Below are 16,903 nucleotides of genomic sequence, written 5' to 3' on the forward strand. Positions count from 1 at the left end.
CAAGCTCTTCTTGGTACAGAAAAAAAGCAAGTACAAGAAGAGCAAGTAGGGGGAGAGGGTGGGAGAGGGGGGCAGGGGGGAGAAATGACCCAAATAATATATGCATATGTGAATAAAAAATAATAATAATTAAAAAAAAAAGAAGAGCAAGTACAATGAAGTAACATAGGTAAGACAAAGCATATTTGCAGGTGCTCTGGAGTAGCAAGAACTGTAAGGAGGGAGCATCACTGAGCCATCTTAGGAAGTGAGGAGCTGACAATCAGATGCAAGGATGCACAGCCCCTTACAGTGGCATTAACAAAAGTTCAAGAATTACTTGTTCTTGCTAATTTTTTTCCCAGTCTCCTCCATTTTTTCCTTTTCCCTTTCTCTACCTTCTTCCTCTTTTCTCTCTCCTTCCAAATTCTGCCTGCCCCATTTTTGCTTCTAGAATATGTAGCAGTGTTTCTATCCAGTCTGGGAATCACACAGATAGTCATTATGGCTGATAACACACCCTGTAGAGCAAGTAAGCACCCCAGCTGGACTGGGTGCTTTGGGCTGGTGAAAAGAGCCAGGCACAGTGCTGTCTGAAGGGTGGAGAGAGCCCAAGAGGAACAGTGTGTCCAGGCTTGCGTTCACCAGCAACCCCAGCACCCTTTCCCTTCAGATACAAATTTTTCATTTGAAAATAGCAACCCACTCATGATTTTTTATTAGTTCCAGGTCACATGACATGGAGGGAAAGCTAAAACACTTTATATCTTTATGCGAACTATATATTTAAGGCCCTAAAGGCAATAGGACTGAGAAAAGAGGTGGAGCGAGCCCCGTGATATAACCGGCCATTCACTCCAAGTATCCAGCAGCAATTTATTTAGCTTCACACAGCCTCTTCTGCTGGGCCATTTGTGAGTAGTACCCTTCTTGCATCTGATGTAGTTCTCTTTTTCATCTCTCCTCTTAGCTGACTTATTAGGTCTGTTTCTCTTATCATGCAGGCTTTATCAGAGATATGAAGTTGCTGAACAGAAACTTTGTTTTCCAAAACAGTTAAGGAAAGATTAATCTTTATTTTTTTTATAGACAGCATCTCCCTATATAGCCTAGGTTGGCCTTAAATTCATAGTCCTTCTGCCTACGTGTCCCAAGTGCAGAGATGACGGGCATGCACCACCATGTCCAGCTAATCTTTACTTTTAATTGGATTGGAAATAAGCAAGATCATAGAGTTTTAGATCTAAAGTAGCAGAGAAACCATTAACTTTCTCATCTAGCACATAAGAAACCAGAGGCTGGTAGAGTGGCTGAAATGGTAGAGCTCCTGCTTAGCAAGCATGAGGCCCTGAGTTCAAACCCCAGAACCGCCAAAAAAAAATCACATTCTAAGTCGAGTGGCAGTGACTCACGCCTATAATCCTGGTTACTCAGAAGCCGAGATCAGAGGATAGCAGTTTGAAGCCAGCCCAGGCAAATAGTTCTTGAGACCCTGTCTCCAAAAAAACACCATCACAAAACAGGGCTGGTGGAGTGGCTCAATGTGTAGGCCTTGAGTTCAAACCCCAGCACTGCAAAAAAAACCAAAAGAAACTGAACAGCTAGAGAGGTTAAGCAGAGCTCACGCTGATTATTTACAGAAATTAGACTTGTAGAAGCTGTGTGTCTCTTTCCTCCTCTGTGGGCTCTCTGTAGATTGCACTGATGCTGTGCTGTAACTCTAGTGAAAGCGATCTTCCCGAAAATGTTGCCCTCCTAATTGGGTTGCTGAACCAAGTTGCAATCTTTATGGGGTGCCGGCGGTACGTTGTACATTACTGAGCCAGTCAGTCCTGGACAGTCTGTGTGCTTCTGTGCAGGTCTGAGCGCTTGTGTGTTGGGTGGTAAGGGCAGCCTTGTGGGAGGGAGGGCAGGTGGGTCTGGATTGGAGGCAAGAGGGAATGGTGGTATCAGTAGGGGCACATCCCTTGTCTCTGTAGCGGTCCATTTCTGAATTAGAACATGAGAGAGTTTACTTGTTTGTTCACTTGGCTTGAGAGAAGTTAAGATTTCTACATTTTAAGATTGTCCTCTTAGTCTTATGCCAACAGATCTGGGTTCAAATTGTGGCCGTTCTGTGTGCCAGTTTATGTGATCTTGGGCAGGTTATTCCAGCTCGCAGATTAGTTCTTTATCTGTGACAAAATAAGGATAATTACATGCTCTCCTTGCAGGGTAGTAAAGATCAAAAAGAAAATTTATATAACTTCCTAGTGCCAATCATACTGAAACCATGGGAATGGCTCGGCTGGGGCTGCTGGTTTGGAAGATACAAGGGGACAGAACACACAGACAAAAACCTCATGAGGACAATGGAAGGTCTGCCAATCTAAGTCATTATGCATAGAGAATCCAGAGGTGTACAAGAGTACTCCAGACAGGATACAGAAGTTGTGAGGGAAAATAGGACGTGGATTATTAAGGCTGAAGGAATCAGAGAAGTCACTGAAGCCAGCTGCCTCAGCTGCAGGTGGGCTGATTGAGTCCTAGAGAGACAAGTAGTAGAGCAAACACCTAATTTTAGACAAAGCATACCACCCTGCTCTCCTCTGAGCTCTTCACACAGTTTCATAAGTATGTCAAGGAATCATTCCTGGACAGCCAATAAATTACCAAGTGACCTAATTAAGGCCTGTCTCTTAACATGTCACTTGCCTGTCCACAACCTTCAAACTCTTCATTGTCCATCAAATAAAACAAATGCTATTCGTGCCCCTTGGAATCTGGCCCTCCAGCCTTATCTCTCTTTACTTTCCCCCACATATTGTACCCTTCAAAAGATCGTGCTTTTCTTAGTTCTCCCTCTGTGGAATGTTGGTGGAAACCTGCTTATCCCTGAAGGTATCATCCAATTGCCACCATTTTCCCAAAACCTCCCCTCACCACAGGAAGGACTTGCTTTGTTGTCACTGCCCTTTGTGCTGCTATATAGCACTTGCCACATTCACTCTTTATAGTGTGTGGCTCCTGCTTTGTCCCAGGCAGGGACTCGCTTGTTCACCTTTTTCTCCTCCACAATGCTCACTTATAATAGGTATCTATCTAATGTTTGCTGAATTTAAGTAGGCATTTTTATGCCAGCCCTTACAATTTCTAGCCTCATTCTCCAGTTTCTAAATACATTGTATGAATTGGATAGAAACAAATTTTAGGAAATGAATGGTTTTGATGCCTGTCTGGCATGACAAGTATCTTGGAAAATGCAAAAGCAGACATAACTGTGTTCCTCTGGACAAGAGATTTTGCACCATGGAGTTACCCACACACCAGAGCCCACAGTAAAAGCAATACCTTTTCTTCCTGCAGTGGCATAGCTAACGTGAAAGCAACCCAAGATGAGCTGCTGGTGGTGTGCGCGTGTGCTACCTGGTAATTCAAATCCCATAGAAGCAAAGCCCTGAGTAGAGGGAGAGTTCTTCCTCTAAGTAAAGGAAGGGTGGGTGTTCAGAAGCCTTTCAGACGTCCAAGGATTAAAAAAGCTGGACTTGGAGGAGTGGGAGTAGGGGGTCCAGTTTAAGCAGCGCTTGCAAGCATTTTTACACTCTTGTGGCTTACTAAAAGATCAAAGAGGCAGTCAGACTGATATATGACCCTACCTGGGACTTTCAAAGGGGGCACTTTCTCTTTCACACTGCTTTTTTTTTTTTTTTCTGCAAAACCTTTAGGATAGCAGAATACTTCTACCTTCAGCTCACAAAGCAGCCAAGCCAGTCTGACCAGCTTTAGGGAAACACCAACCAGCTGCCAACACCAATCACATGAACTCTAGTTACTAATTATCTTGGCCTCCAAGGGAAAAGATACAGTAGCTCACTGATTGGATCCTGAAATTGAAATGACTCCACATAGCTCTACACTTCAACCAGAGCAACAGGAAGAGTGTCTTCAGTGCTGTGGGAGACATTGTAAACAGGACAGATCCAGCCTTAAGCTGGACTGTACCTGTCTATATTTCAGCCCAGCCCAGGCCCATGGAAAAGGGAAGTGGAACTCTTGTCTGTATTGAATGAGTGAAACCCATGAGATTAGAAAAGAAAGAGAAATGGAAGAGAAAGGGCCCTGGAGCTCCAGCTGGGAGTATGAAGACTGCAGCAGTCTTCGGAAAAGGAACCTCGCAGTGCTGGATGAACTCTGTGTAGAAACTGACTTGGACTTCACATACCGGCAGAATCGACCCTACAGGAAAAGGGACTGTGGATACTGGGATTTTGAACAGAGTGAACCAAGCTCTATGGACTGTGGGGAAGCAACTGAAACTGGAAAGGACCATGTACTCCAAGGAGACTATGATGGATATAGGAATGCAGAAGATGTCAATTATAGGAATCTTGGGCCTGGGACAGAGGATCATTTACTCACCAGAAGCCCAGATATGAATCAGAAAGTTGGAAGATATGGGAAGATGAATGGCTATGTAGATTGTAAGGATCTGAATTATAATCCTGAGGACTGGAAAAAAACTGAACAGTGGACTGGCTCCATGTGTTTGGATAATTCTTCGAGGAGTTTATATCAACCTCAGAACTCGTACATGGGCCTCAGAAATTTTAATTATAGTCTTGAGGATTGTAAAGAAATTAACTTGTACTACAGAGATCTCAGCAATTTATATCGTGTTCCTGGGAGGCATACTAATGGTCAGTTTGTGGACCATCCAGATTTGGATGGTGTCAATGAAGATAAAGAATTTGTTACATACCATAAAGAGGACAGGAACATTTATCAAAATGATAAAATCTATCCCAAAGCAAAGACACATACCATGGCTAATTCTGATACAGAAAATAAAGACTATGATACTTCCTTTACAAACTATGAGCACAAATCTCATAATTACAGAGGAATTGAATCACTGCGTCAAGTGGAGAATTCGGAGTGTAATGGTGTTGACAAACCAGGATTGATGGCACATGGGGGCAGAGAGATCACCCTGGATGGTCTGCAGAATCAAAGTCCTACGAAAGAGCAGGGAGAACATTTTGGGATTACTCAGAGTCCTGGATTGGAGAAGAACCCCTGGCTTTTGGGAGAAGAGAGAACATTAACTGGCCCAGACATTTGGAGAAGGAATAGTTGTTTCCGTCGTACTGCTCCCAGCACCCTAAGGTGCTCAGAATTTGTACAGAACAGGCAGAAATCTCAAGGTAGGACTCAGCTAGTCTTTTGGTAGGGATAAAGAACAAAACTTGAAAATAGATGAAATGGGTGGTTTTACCAGGTTCAGGGAGCACCTGTGTACTTAGGAACCTGGCCCCTTAAGTTCCTATCAAGTATGTCTTGCGTGTGAGAGCAACCTCTGAGATGTTATCCCTTTGGGAGGCATTTTACAAAGCAAGAATGTGTAGTGTCATAAATATGTAACATGGCTCCCCAAACCAGACAACCATCTCACCGAATTTTCCTTTACTCTTCTTCGTTCTGACAGCTGCCTCTAATGGCAAATAGTTTTCCATTCTTACATTAATATTATTTTTCTTCTTATGGGAATAGCAAGGTCACTATTGGTGTGTTTCTCACTTCTTTAGACATCAGTGGAAAAGAAGACTGGACTTGTTTTATAGATTGTTCACTCCCTAACATTGCAGTGGCTTAAGTTAATGGTGAGCACAAAAACACCTGTAGAATTCAGAAGATTAATTTCTAATTGTCATGATGCCCTTTAGGTACTCAAATCCTTTCATCTCACTGAGCTTTGATTAAGTTATCTGTAAGATGGGACTATTTAGGAGTATTTTTTCATACAGAGATTCTTTCTTGCCTTTGTGTTTTCAGTCTGTGAAGTGAATTTTATTTTTACTATGTTGTTTTTACAACTATTAGACTCTTTGTTGAACTTTATTTTTCTATTGTATGTTCTTCTCATGCCAAAACAGCCTGTCTGGTTCTGGCCAGTTTAGGGGACTCCAGGTTATGGTCAGAGGATAAGGGATAGAGACAGAGACTGACTGATCTGAAAAATCCATCTTATACCCTCCTTCTGAGAGAAAACTTTGGTCTTAGTCTGCTTCAGAATAGGTTTGTACTGGGCCATCAAATACTGAAAAGATAAACCCCTGGTGTGACTCTGGCTTATCTGGTGGTCTTCCAGCAGCTGCTTGATTGAACCCGAATTTTCAGGGCACTATTTTTGAAATGGTTTCCAGGGCACAAACCAGGCTTTCTACTTGCTATTAAAGATAAGAATGAAACCAGACCTGGCTTTAGCTGGGAGGCTGAGGTACTTAACAGCTACTTATTTTTTTGTTGGTGCATTTTCTATCTGGAATGATAAGGATTGGGTAACATCTAAATTCCTTCTAGCTCAAAAAATAAAGTCTGATAGTCTAATTCCTTGGGTTGGTTTTCGTATTGTTCCTATTCCCCGCCCCCACACAGCTCCTAGTGTGAACTTTGTTTCCTGTCTGTAGTTCCTTATTGTATTGGGCCTCTAACTGTCACCAGGGGTGTTTGTTCTGTTCAACTTAACAGGAGTCCAGCTCTCTCCTCCTGAGTGTTGTAACGTGCCCTATGATCTCTGAAACCAGCTCAGTTCCACCTCTTAATCATTTACATTTTTACAACTCTCTCTTGTATATGAGAACTTAACTTTTGGAAGCATTAATCATATTTAGCTCAGTTGGTACCCATTTTTATCCCCTGACACCCTCCTTGGCCAGTAATGAAATCTTATCTTTACTAGACATCTTTCTGCTCTCTAACCTTGTCAACCTGTCTTAGAGTAGGAGCCAGAACCCCTACTGGGTGTTACACAATAACAACCTGTGGTTACAGTAAGAAAACAAGTGCTGCAGTGGGTGTGCCCTGAGTTCAAATCTCAGTTCCACCATTTACTAACAGTGCAACTTTAGGCAAATTACTCAACCTCTCTAAGCTTCGAATTCCCCATTGATGAAATGAATATAGTAATACCTGTCTTATAGTGAGAAGAGAATAGTAAAACACTGACTCACTTATCTGGAACATAATAAGTGCTCATAAACTACCCTTTCTTTGTGTTTTACCTACCCGTCTCCCTCTCTTTACAAGTTGCCCCACCAGATTCACTCCACTGTCCCATCTCCTGAAATCCAGATTGGTAGTCGCTGCTCCTCAGTAGACATCTGCCCTTAGTCATACAAACGCCTCAACTTTAATGGTGGAACACCCCATCTCTCCTCTCATCCCACTCTTCCCACCCTACCCTTAATCCATCTGAGAAACAAAGTTGGTTACTGGCGGCTCCCTAGCCGTGTCCCAGGCCACAAGCCAAGCCTTTCCCTGGCTTGCTTTTCCTCAGCTGCCTTATCAGTCCACTGTCTTGTGGGCTACTGCGACTTGGTTTGTCAAGGCAGGTCTATAGTGTTGCCCTTGGCCCTACGGTGTGGCCCCTTGTGCTGAGAGAGGCTGGCCCTCATCCTGAGGTCTCAGTGAGCACTGGAAATGTTGAGTAGACCTCCTAACTTGGGTCTCAAATTTCACATCTGTCTTCCCAGCGCCTCTCAGTGCTGAGTATCTGTAGTGCTCTTAGGCCCCAGCAGTTACTGTTTTCTGTTGGGTTCCCTGGAGTCTTATCGCTGGCATGCATAGTTCAAGGATTTGAGGGGACTCTCCTCTTGGTGGTGTCTTTTTTTTTCCCCAGGATTTCCTGTTTAATATTTAGCCCAAAGATCAAGTCCCAGACTTGAACCTCTGGCTCCTCAGCCCAGAAAGGTGGGGGTGGGCATAGGAGCAGCAGAGGCCCAGATTTTATAGGGAGTTTATGAGGGCCATAAACTCCCTCATAGGTATACAAGGGAAATGGTGGTAGACTATTACAACAATTCCTTAAAAAGTTTGGACCGTAATTGCACTGAAGTAGCAGAATCAAAAAAAAATCAGCAGATTGGCCAGACTTGAAGACACTTTGACTTAGACAATTCAAAGTTTTTAGGATTCTGATATTCACAGTTGCTTTTCATTGCAAATATGTGAACACGCTATAGCAGCAGTTGGTATCATTGCATCAATGCATAGCTCCTACATCCTCTTTGAATGCAGTTGAATGGGTGTTTATTAACTAGTGCCTGTACTCAGCACCGTACCAAGCATATGCCTCCCCCGACACCCACAAACGCAGTAGTCTGCAGATCAGTTGAAGAGACAAAATTTAAAACGTGAACAATTAAAGTACAGAAGCACGGCACACAGACAGTGACTGTGTGAACAATCAGAGAGGTGAAAGATTAGTTTTCACTTAAGCTATAAGAAAAGACTTTAGGTGGATAGATGTTTAAACTTGGCTAAAACTTAAAGGGAAAATGGGGTTGAAATAGGCAGAGAGAAGTAGGGAGAATATCCCTAGTTGGGGAAATTGTGTAAGCAAGGAGTTACAGTGACAAATATGTGAGCGGAGGGTGATGAGAAACACACAGGTTGGGACCAGGGCGGGGGAAACTTGACTATTGAAATCTTAGCAGCCATGTGGGATTTTGTCCTTCCTCTCCTGAGGAAGAAGTCAGAGCTGGCTTGTGTTTGGAGAGTCTTCCTCTCAGATGTCATCCTTGAAGTTTAGAGCAGACACTCCCTGAAGGAAGGAATAATTGGGACAGAGAACTGAGCCTACTTGCCTACAGTTACAGAGCAGAACAAGGGAAGCAGGAAGGAAGAGGAATGGGGCAAGAATATTTGAGAAGGGAAAAAATGACCACTTTTAATTTGCGAAAAGGAGGGAAAATGTGACCAGCTGAAGGGGCAGAGTTTTACAGTTTCCAAGTGTTTTACCTTTTAAAAATCAGGATATCAGTATTTGTTTGAAAATGAATAGGTGAGTAGGAGGCAAAGGAGAGGGAAGGTAAATATGTGAAAGCCAGAAGAAATAAATGTAGCGCTATATGGAAATAACTGAAGCTCTAGAAACAATAAGGCACTTCTGAGATGAAAACACTCTAGTCAATCTGGTCAATTTCTGTCCAGTGTGAAGACCTTATTTCCTAGAATCATGAGTTATGTTCTTAAGAAATTGGAGTGTTTTCTTTCAAGCCATTACCTAAGTTATTTTTGCAACATGTTCCACCAACAAAGAAGAAGTGTTGGTCTGGGGAGATTCCAGGTCTGTGAAAGCAGGGGGCATTAGGGAAAGATAGGAAATTGAGGTGGGATAGGAAGTATCATCTTCTAGCGTATCTTCATATTGACCTAAGGGGTATGGTGGGAGGAGAGTGAATCAGGCTGTGAACTTGGAGTGTCATGACAGGACCAGGAGGGAACTCAGAAACCTGAGATATCTACCTGTCCCCGCCCCCCCATACCCAAGTTGTCCAATTTGATATTTCCTGAGAAAATAGGAAGCGCCCATAGCTGTATATTAACATCAGGCTATCAAACCTCATGGGTGTCGTACTGCTGGTTGTCCTACCTGGTAGGAAGATACAGGTTTGCATGCCTGGCTCTGCAGCAGACCTAAAAACCCCTTTCCCCATCATAGGCTGAGGAGACAAATGGAGGAAACACATTGCATTTCATGAATGACCTAAAACATCTAGGGTTGGGGGTGTAGCTCAGTGGTAGAGTGCTTGCCTACCATGTGCAAAGCTCTGGATTTGAGCCCCCGCACTGTGAAACTAAATACATTAATCAATCATGTACTTAAAGACACTCCAAAGATTCTTTTTCTTACTATTAGAAAGAAACCTACTAGTTAACTATGATATACCATTAATTTCAGAGATGTTCAGGTGTGGGTGGAAGTGTATATTTTGGCATCTGTTGGAATACAGAGATGCTTGTGGTCACTGCTGACCTATAGCAATATTCAGACAAAAACTATGGTGGAATTCCTTGGGCTCTTTCCCTACCCCGTGGATGAGAATTCAGTTTCTTGTTCTCCAGCTCCCACCTACTCCACCTTAGAGGAAGACTGGAACCTGATCTGCTGTGTTGCAGTCCTAAATCCTAACTGGGTGTGGCATACAAGTAGATAAGGCAAACAAAAGTTAAGGTAGTTAAGGTTTTTTTAAAAAAAATCTTTCTGTAGTGTTTTTCATCACAGTCATACCAGAGCAACGCTTAGAGCACTCTTAATTGCTGCTATTTATGAAATGCAGTGTCTATTTAATGTGTGTAATATAGATTCTAGATCTACAATTAGGCACATATTAGGTGTGCTGGGCAGTGCAGGGGCCTGAGCTCCATGATGGCTGGGAATGAAGATAGTGTTTCCAAAATCTAACGTAGCACTTATCATATAATAGGCACTCAATAAATACTTGTCATCAAATGAAACACTCGGTTTTGGGTGCCCAGAATGTGCATATCAACATTGCAACTTGAGAAGTGAAGTTGAGAGGAAGGAGTAATCCAAGGCTGGAGAAGCCTGCATGGAGAAGCTGGAACTTGAGCTTTAAAAGGCACAGAGAGAAGGTAGGCTGGTGAGGTCAAGGAACAATAGGGAAATGTCTCCTTAAACTGTTGGTATGAGTTTCACAATAGCTCAAGTGCCAGCTCTCTGGACTTAGTGTGAGTGAGTCCTCAGAAGCCTCACATACTAAATGTGCTCTGTGGAACCAGTCAGAGGCTAGTGTGAGTGTACCAAACAGAGGGGTGTACATGAAGTACCAGAGTGGGAAATCTCAGAAGAGTTCAAAACCCAAGTGACCACATAGGCCCAGCCCCCTTGTTATACACACTGGAAACAATGGCTCAGAGAGGTGGCATGACAAGTCCAAGATCACACAGGTAGGAAGGGAGGCAGGGCGAGAGCCCAGGGGTTTGCCCTGTAGTCTTGGCACTTTATTGTCTATGCCTGCTCTGCATTCTCACTATCTAGAAGCAGCTCCACTTATGTCCCCAGAAATCGAAGGCAAGGAAGAGACGGGACTTTCCCTATATCCTAGACTTAATCGAACTCTACCATTGTAATATTGACTGTCATCTGAAAGTACCTTTACTTTGAGAAATTGGAGTCATCCCCTTGAATAAATACAATCAGAGCACATAATGCTTAAATCTGTTTTATCTTGTCTTTTGTGTCATGAATTTACATCTTGTTCAGTTATGCCAACAGAAATAACCTTAAAGACCTTCCTTTTGCTGTTCCTGATAGAGTTGCCTGAGAAAGCTTTGGCGGTTGTTTTGTACCCTTGCCCCAGCACATGCTTGGTAGCTCTCTATTACATATATATATATTTTTTTTAATTAAAACTTTAAACAGAATTATAGTTCAGATCAACCTATAGGGGATAGACAATCATAGAAGATAATAAACTGTTACAAGATCAAGTAAGCTACCTAATATAAACTGAAGAAAGTTTGGATAGCTGGTGCAGTGGCTCAAGTGATAGAGTGCCTGCCTCGCAAGCATGAAGCCCTGAATTCAAACCCTGTACCACCAAAAAACAAAAAAAAAGCGATTGAGCCAGATAGAAAAATAGTTAGAGGGTCATTTGATAACAGGGCCTGGTGGTACACAGCTATAATCCCAGCTCTTGAGCAGCTAAAACAGGAGGATCACCAGCCTGGACTAGGTAGTGAGACCCTTTCTTAAACAAAAACAGATAAGGCTTTCCATGAAAAATTTCATTGAGTGCCACATAATCAAAATTTGCTTATTGAACAAAGATGATCTTTTTTGGCAGCACTGGGATTTGAACTTACAATCTCATGCTTGCCAGGCAGGCATTCTTACCACTTGAGACACTCTGACAACGCTTTTTTTGTGATTTTTTTTTTTTTTTTCCAAGGTAGGGTCTTGTGAACTGTTTGTCCGAGGCTGGCTTCAAACTGCAATCCTCCTGATCTCTGCCTCCTGAGTAGCTAGGATTACAGGTGTGAGCCACTGGCCATGATTTATTTTTAATTATTTTAGAAAACCTATTTTTGACTTAATGATTATTTTTTTCTTCCGCTTAAAGATGAAAAAAATAGCCATGTATTTGGTGAGTGTTCAAAATGGCATTTCAGTTGCTCCTAGCATTAAACTCATCATCCTGGCAGTATAAGAAACAGCACACTCCCTTAGATTGGGCACTAGATTCTGGGTAGTTCTTCTGACTGCCTAGATCAGGGTCCTAGAAAAGAAAGGGGGGCAGGGAGCTCAGAGCTAGGTCTGGGAGGTGGAATCCCTCCTGCAGGGATTTTATTCGGAGCTACTTGTTAAAACACATGGGCAGTTCCCAAGCAAAAGCCACAGGGAAAGTTTGTTCCGTTGCTGTTGAGATCACTTAATTTGGTGGACAAGAAGTCTACCGTGAACTCCACAGAAGACCGAGACCACAGGGCTGGAAGTGAAACTTCCTAGAGCAGGACAAACTGCCTCCAAATAGAGGTGAAGCAGGCGCTAAAGGAAAAGAATGGGGGCTGGGTGGGCTGGCCTGAGTGACCCGGGAATATGGAAAACCAGGATTTATGATTCCTCCTGGGGGTCCTGGGGAGGGTGAGCAAGTTTACCCATTGCCTTTTCTCAGGGTTTGCTACCAAAAGATCGCCTCTAGAGATCACTAGGCAGGCGACTAGTTTTGCTTCTTCTACAAGTTGGTATTTCAAAAGTGTCTCATTGCCTGCTTTCTTCATTGTTTTAAGGGATTAGGTCAAGAAAGAAAGCACAGATTATTAAAAAGTGAAGAAAGAGATGGATTCACAGGGTAACTGAGTGCTGACTGTTAGTACTTGAATATTCTCATTTTATGGCAAATGTCCTTTTGTCCACTTTATTATTCTTTGTCATTTCAATTAGTACATGCTCATAAGAGACATACCAGCAGAGAGAATAAGTAAAAAGGGGAAAAATCTGAATTTTTGCATCTTCAACACTCTCTCCTTTTCAAATGTGTGCATTTACAGTATTTTTCCCTTTTAAATGAAATCTTCTTTTATAAACTGGTTTCTATCCCAATTTTCTTAACAACACACATTAAATTAAATATCATTCCATGTTAACATATATAACTCTTTATCCTAATGGCTATAACAGTGCCTATTATGCATGTCATCACTTATTTACCCAAACTCCTTTTGGGGAAATTTTGATTGTTTCTGTTCAGGTGATTTCTAAACTTTTTAAAGCATTCATCAATATCCTGGAACATATATGTATGTGTCCAGTTGTTTACACAAAATAAAATTTTAAATGTGGACCCTTGGGTTAAAAGGTTTGATTTTGTGTTGGGGTATGTAGCTCAGTGGACTTTAAAGTTTTTATCTACTCTCCCATTTCTCTCTCTCTCTCTTTTTTTTTTATCGTTATGGAGGCTTGAACTCAGGGTCTACACCTTAAGCACTTCACCAGCTCTTTTTGTGTTAGGTATTTTCAAGATAGGGTCTCACAAATTGTTTGCCCAGGCTGGCTTCAAACCGCAGTCCTCCTGATCTCTGCCTCCTTAGTTGCTAGGATTACAGATGTGAGCCACCAGTGCCTGCTGCTCTTTTAATTTTTAAAATTAGAGGACATGAAAGCCTTCCCTTTCATTCATATCATTTCTGCCATAAATTATCTAAGTACTATTGAATATTTGCCGTGTATGATACTATTGGATTAGCATCTGAGAGGTTTATGATTTACTTTATATGATAGGTTTAATAGACACAGACATCCGAATACATGCTTTTGAGCTGAAGTACATCACTATGCCTGCGTTGTGCTGGGTGAAGTGTGGCTCTGATTTCCTTGAGCTGTGCTTTAGAGTTGCCTCACTTTATCTGTAGCTACCACACACATACACCAAAGGTGGAATTCCTGGTCACAACTCACAGGACCTGGCGCCTGGGGAAAGCACAGGAGGCAGGACATCTACTGGTCAAGAGCACAGACTGGTCAAGGATGGCTCACAGCCCAGCACACCCGTACTGAGCCAGCTGCTTGGTATCTTTTGCTGCCTCATCAAAAAATGGGAACCACAGTGGGATTATTATGAGGAGTGAGGAAACTAATATTTGTCAAGTGTCTAGAGCAATGCTTGCCATGCATAGCAAGTGCCATAAAAAATACTTGTCTAAATAAATTGTAAAGCGACAACCCTGCAGCTCACTACCCAACAAAGCCTCACAGGGTAGCAGCAATTTTAGATACAGTGGGAAGGACTCTTTACCAAAAGGCAAAAACTCTCAGATTGGTCACCAACAGCTGGGTACCTTACTATGACAGGGTTTTCTTTAAAATTGTTATGTTCTTTTGTGACTAAAAGGCACTGATTGAGGGCTGATGGTATAGCTCAGTGGTAGAGCACTTGCCCAGCAGGGATCTGAAATCAGACAAATTCCGTGATGAAATTGGTGTTCCTTTCAGACCATTCTCTGTACAATTATACATATAAATGTATATATAGAATTGTGTATGGGTTTTACACATTTTCCTTTCTCTCATTTTTCCTCTTTTCCCTTTTCTTTGTTTCTCTTCATTTTCTTACAAAAGTAACATATCTTGCAACTTTGCCCCCCATCCCCCATTCCTTAAACTGTGAATGTTTGCAAGGTGTGAGGGGAATCACTTGGCTCTACGTTCTGACTGGCCTGGACCTGCCCAGCTGAGATCCCCTACAGTCTGGTGGCTTGAGGGGTTAGGGGCCTACAACGGAAGGTCAGGGTTTCCTAGGGAAAGCCTGGGGCAAAGTGAGGGTATCACCTGGCCATAGAGCAAGACTGCAGAGAAGGCCTCGGCAGGTGACTGCTGCCCACTTCCCTGTGGGGCCTCTTCTTGCAAGGCTCGGAGTAGTCTCTGCAGTTCTTTGAAAAGGACATCCCACCTCAAAACAAAGCTTAGCAGGATGCACAAAAAGTAAGAGATAATCATCTTGTGAGGTGAAGTTTAGAGGGTTTTAGGACTGGGAAAGGAAAGCAACCAGAAGGGCAGGTGTTGCCTGCCGGCCCAGTCCTGTAGAGAGGAGTCCAGCTCCATCCTTTACTAGTAGCTGTGGGCAATTCATATGGAAATGTGGGAAGCCCGGGAGCTCAGACCCTATTCAAAGGGTGCTGGGGGGGTTGCACATTCCAGAGCTCTGGGAAGATTCTGCTGCGCCTGCTGATGCTGAGATGCTTGTCCATGCTCCCTGCACTGAGTGTGGGTGCTGCAGGTACCTGTGGGGGGTTGTGTGAGCTTTGGGGGCCATAGGAGCCTGCACTGAGGGAGTGTGGCCCACAGTTTGGGACCTAGCTGGGAGTGCTGAAGACAGCCAGATCTTCCAGGCCAGGGAACAGGGGCAAGGCTTTGCTCTTCATGTCCTTTAAAGTGTGTGGGAAGCTGTGGACTAACCCACTCTCTTCCTTAGAATGAGGGAAATGAATCTGGGGGGAACCACTGACCTGAAAGGGAAGATGGGAAGTGGAGCAGTGACCCCACTAATTGTTTTATTATAAAAGTAAATTCCTGCACCTAGAACTTCAGGGCCATCCTAGGAGGAAAGTGACAGCTGCTCTGCTCTTTTTGTCCATTGGCTGATATTGGGCCTCAGTTTCCTCCTTGTGCTTGCTCAATCTCCAGATTTTATTGCTTTTACAGGAAAGTAGAATTTTAGAACCTATGCAGAGTAGACATTTTTCTACTCTGTGAATTTTGCTTTCAACTGGTGCAAAGCAGTTTCTCACCCATCGTGGGAAAAGGATGACCTTTTGTTGAGTTATTACCTTGTTAATTCCTTCAACAACTCTGATGTTATCCTCACTTTACAAACAAGGAATTTGAGGCCCAGAGGGAACTTTTCTGGGGCTGCACAGCTAGGTAGCGGGGGACGTGTAAGATTCAAAGCCTGCTCCGCTGCAGCTGCAGCTGCAGGCCACGTTGTCTCACTGGGTCCCACACAAAACTTGTGGGTTTTCATTTTGCAGTGCTGGGGATTGAACACACGGCCTCAAGCTGGTTGCAGCACCCTCCCAATGAGCTGCAGCTCTGTCACTAAAATTTCATAGCTAGCTTTTTTTCTGAGACTAAAAGAGAAAAGAATTTTACATTTGGAGTCATTTCAAGCCAGATCTCTTAGGCTTTGTGTTTGAAAATTTTTCGAGTTAATATGTTTGTGGAGCCTGCAGGTCACTCCTCTCCCTTCAGAAACACCAGGGTTTTTTTTAAATTGCAGATTCCTGGGTCCCACCCATATTGCTGAATCAGATTCTCAGGCAATTTAGCAAAAACACCCCTCAGGCTTTTAGTCACACTAAATAAAGTATATGGGGTTTGTTTTTAGCATTTATTTATTTATTTTGCAGTACCAGGGCTTGAACTCAGGGCCTACACCTTGAGCCACTCCATCAGCCCTTTTTCTTAGGTATTTTTGAGATAGGGTCTTAAGAACTATTTGCCTGGGCTGGCTTCAAACCACAATCCTCCTGATCTCTGCCTCCTGAGTAGCTAGGATTGCAGGTGTGAGCCACCAGCAGCCGACATTTTTCTCTGTTTTAATAAATAAAATCTGAGTCTGAATCTCTTGGTATAGGATTCTGGTTTCGGGTTGATGAGTGAGTGCTTGCTGGCACTTTGTGCGTGGATACTGTAATTCATAGAACTTTGATTCCCTGGAGAGAATATTTTCCAGGGATTTTTTTTTTTTTTTTTTTACAGTACTGGAGTTTGAACTTAGGGCCTACACATTGAGCTACTCCACCAGTCCTTTTTTGTGATGGATTTTTATGAGATAGGGTCTCATGCACTATTTGCCCCAGCTGGCTTCAGACTGCAATCCTCCTGATTTCTGTCTCCTGAGTAGCTAGGATTACAGATGTAAGCCACCAGCGCTGGCTTCCAGGGAATTTTTAAGATTTGAAACAAATAGGTCCGTGGCCTGTTTCTGTTGAGATTCCAGGCTAGGGAAGCCAAATGGTGTATAATTACGTGCATAGGATTTGTATTTAAATATATTTAGTTGTAATTCCAGAACTGCCGCTTGCTCGGCATAACCTGACATGTTGTCCCTCCTTCTGAAGCCGGGGTTTTTAAATCTGTTAA

The 16,903-nt window shown here is 43.0% G+C and overlaps 1 protein-coding gene across 3 annotated transcripts in view; it reads left to right on the forward strand.

The window, feature by feature from the left end:
- Dnmbp (dynamin binding protein) overlaps positions 1-16,903 on the forward strand; it is a 104,017-nt gene that overhangs the window by 58,912 nt on the left and 28,202 nt on the right. Inside the window, exon 1 of one of the 3 annotated variants that reach the window (XM_020156308.2) lies at positions 3,697-5,162. The exons of the other annotated variants lie outside the window; for them this stretch is intronic. Coding sequence (XP_020011897.1) covers positions 4,025-5,162 — 1,138 coding nt within the window. The 5' untranslated portion in view covers positions 3,697-4,024. Of the gene's footprint in view, positions 1-3,696; positions 5,163-16,903 lie in introns of those variants that run through there. 3 annotated transcript variants of the gene reach the window in all.

Source organism: Castor canadensis, chromosome 7 (genome assembly GCF_047511655.1).
Source record: "Castor canadensis chromosome 7, mCasCan1.hap1v2, whole genome shotgun sequence".
In the NCBI taxonomy this organism is placed as follows: domain Eukaryota; kingdom Metazoa; phylum Chordata; class Mammalia; order Rodentia; family Castoridae; genus Castor; species Castor canadensis.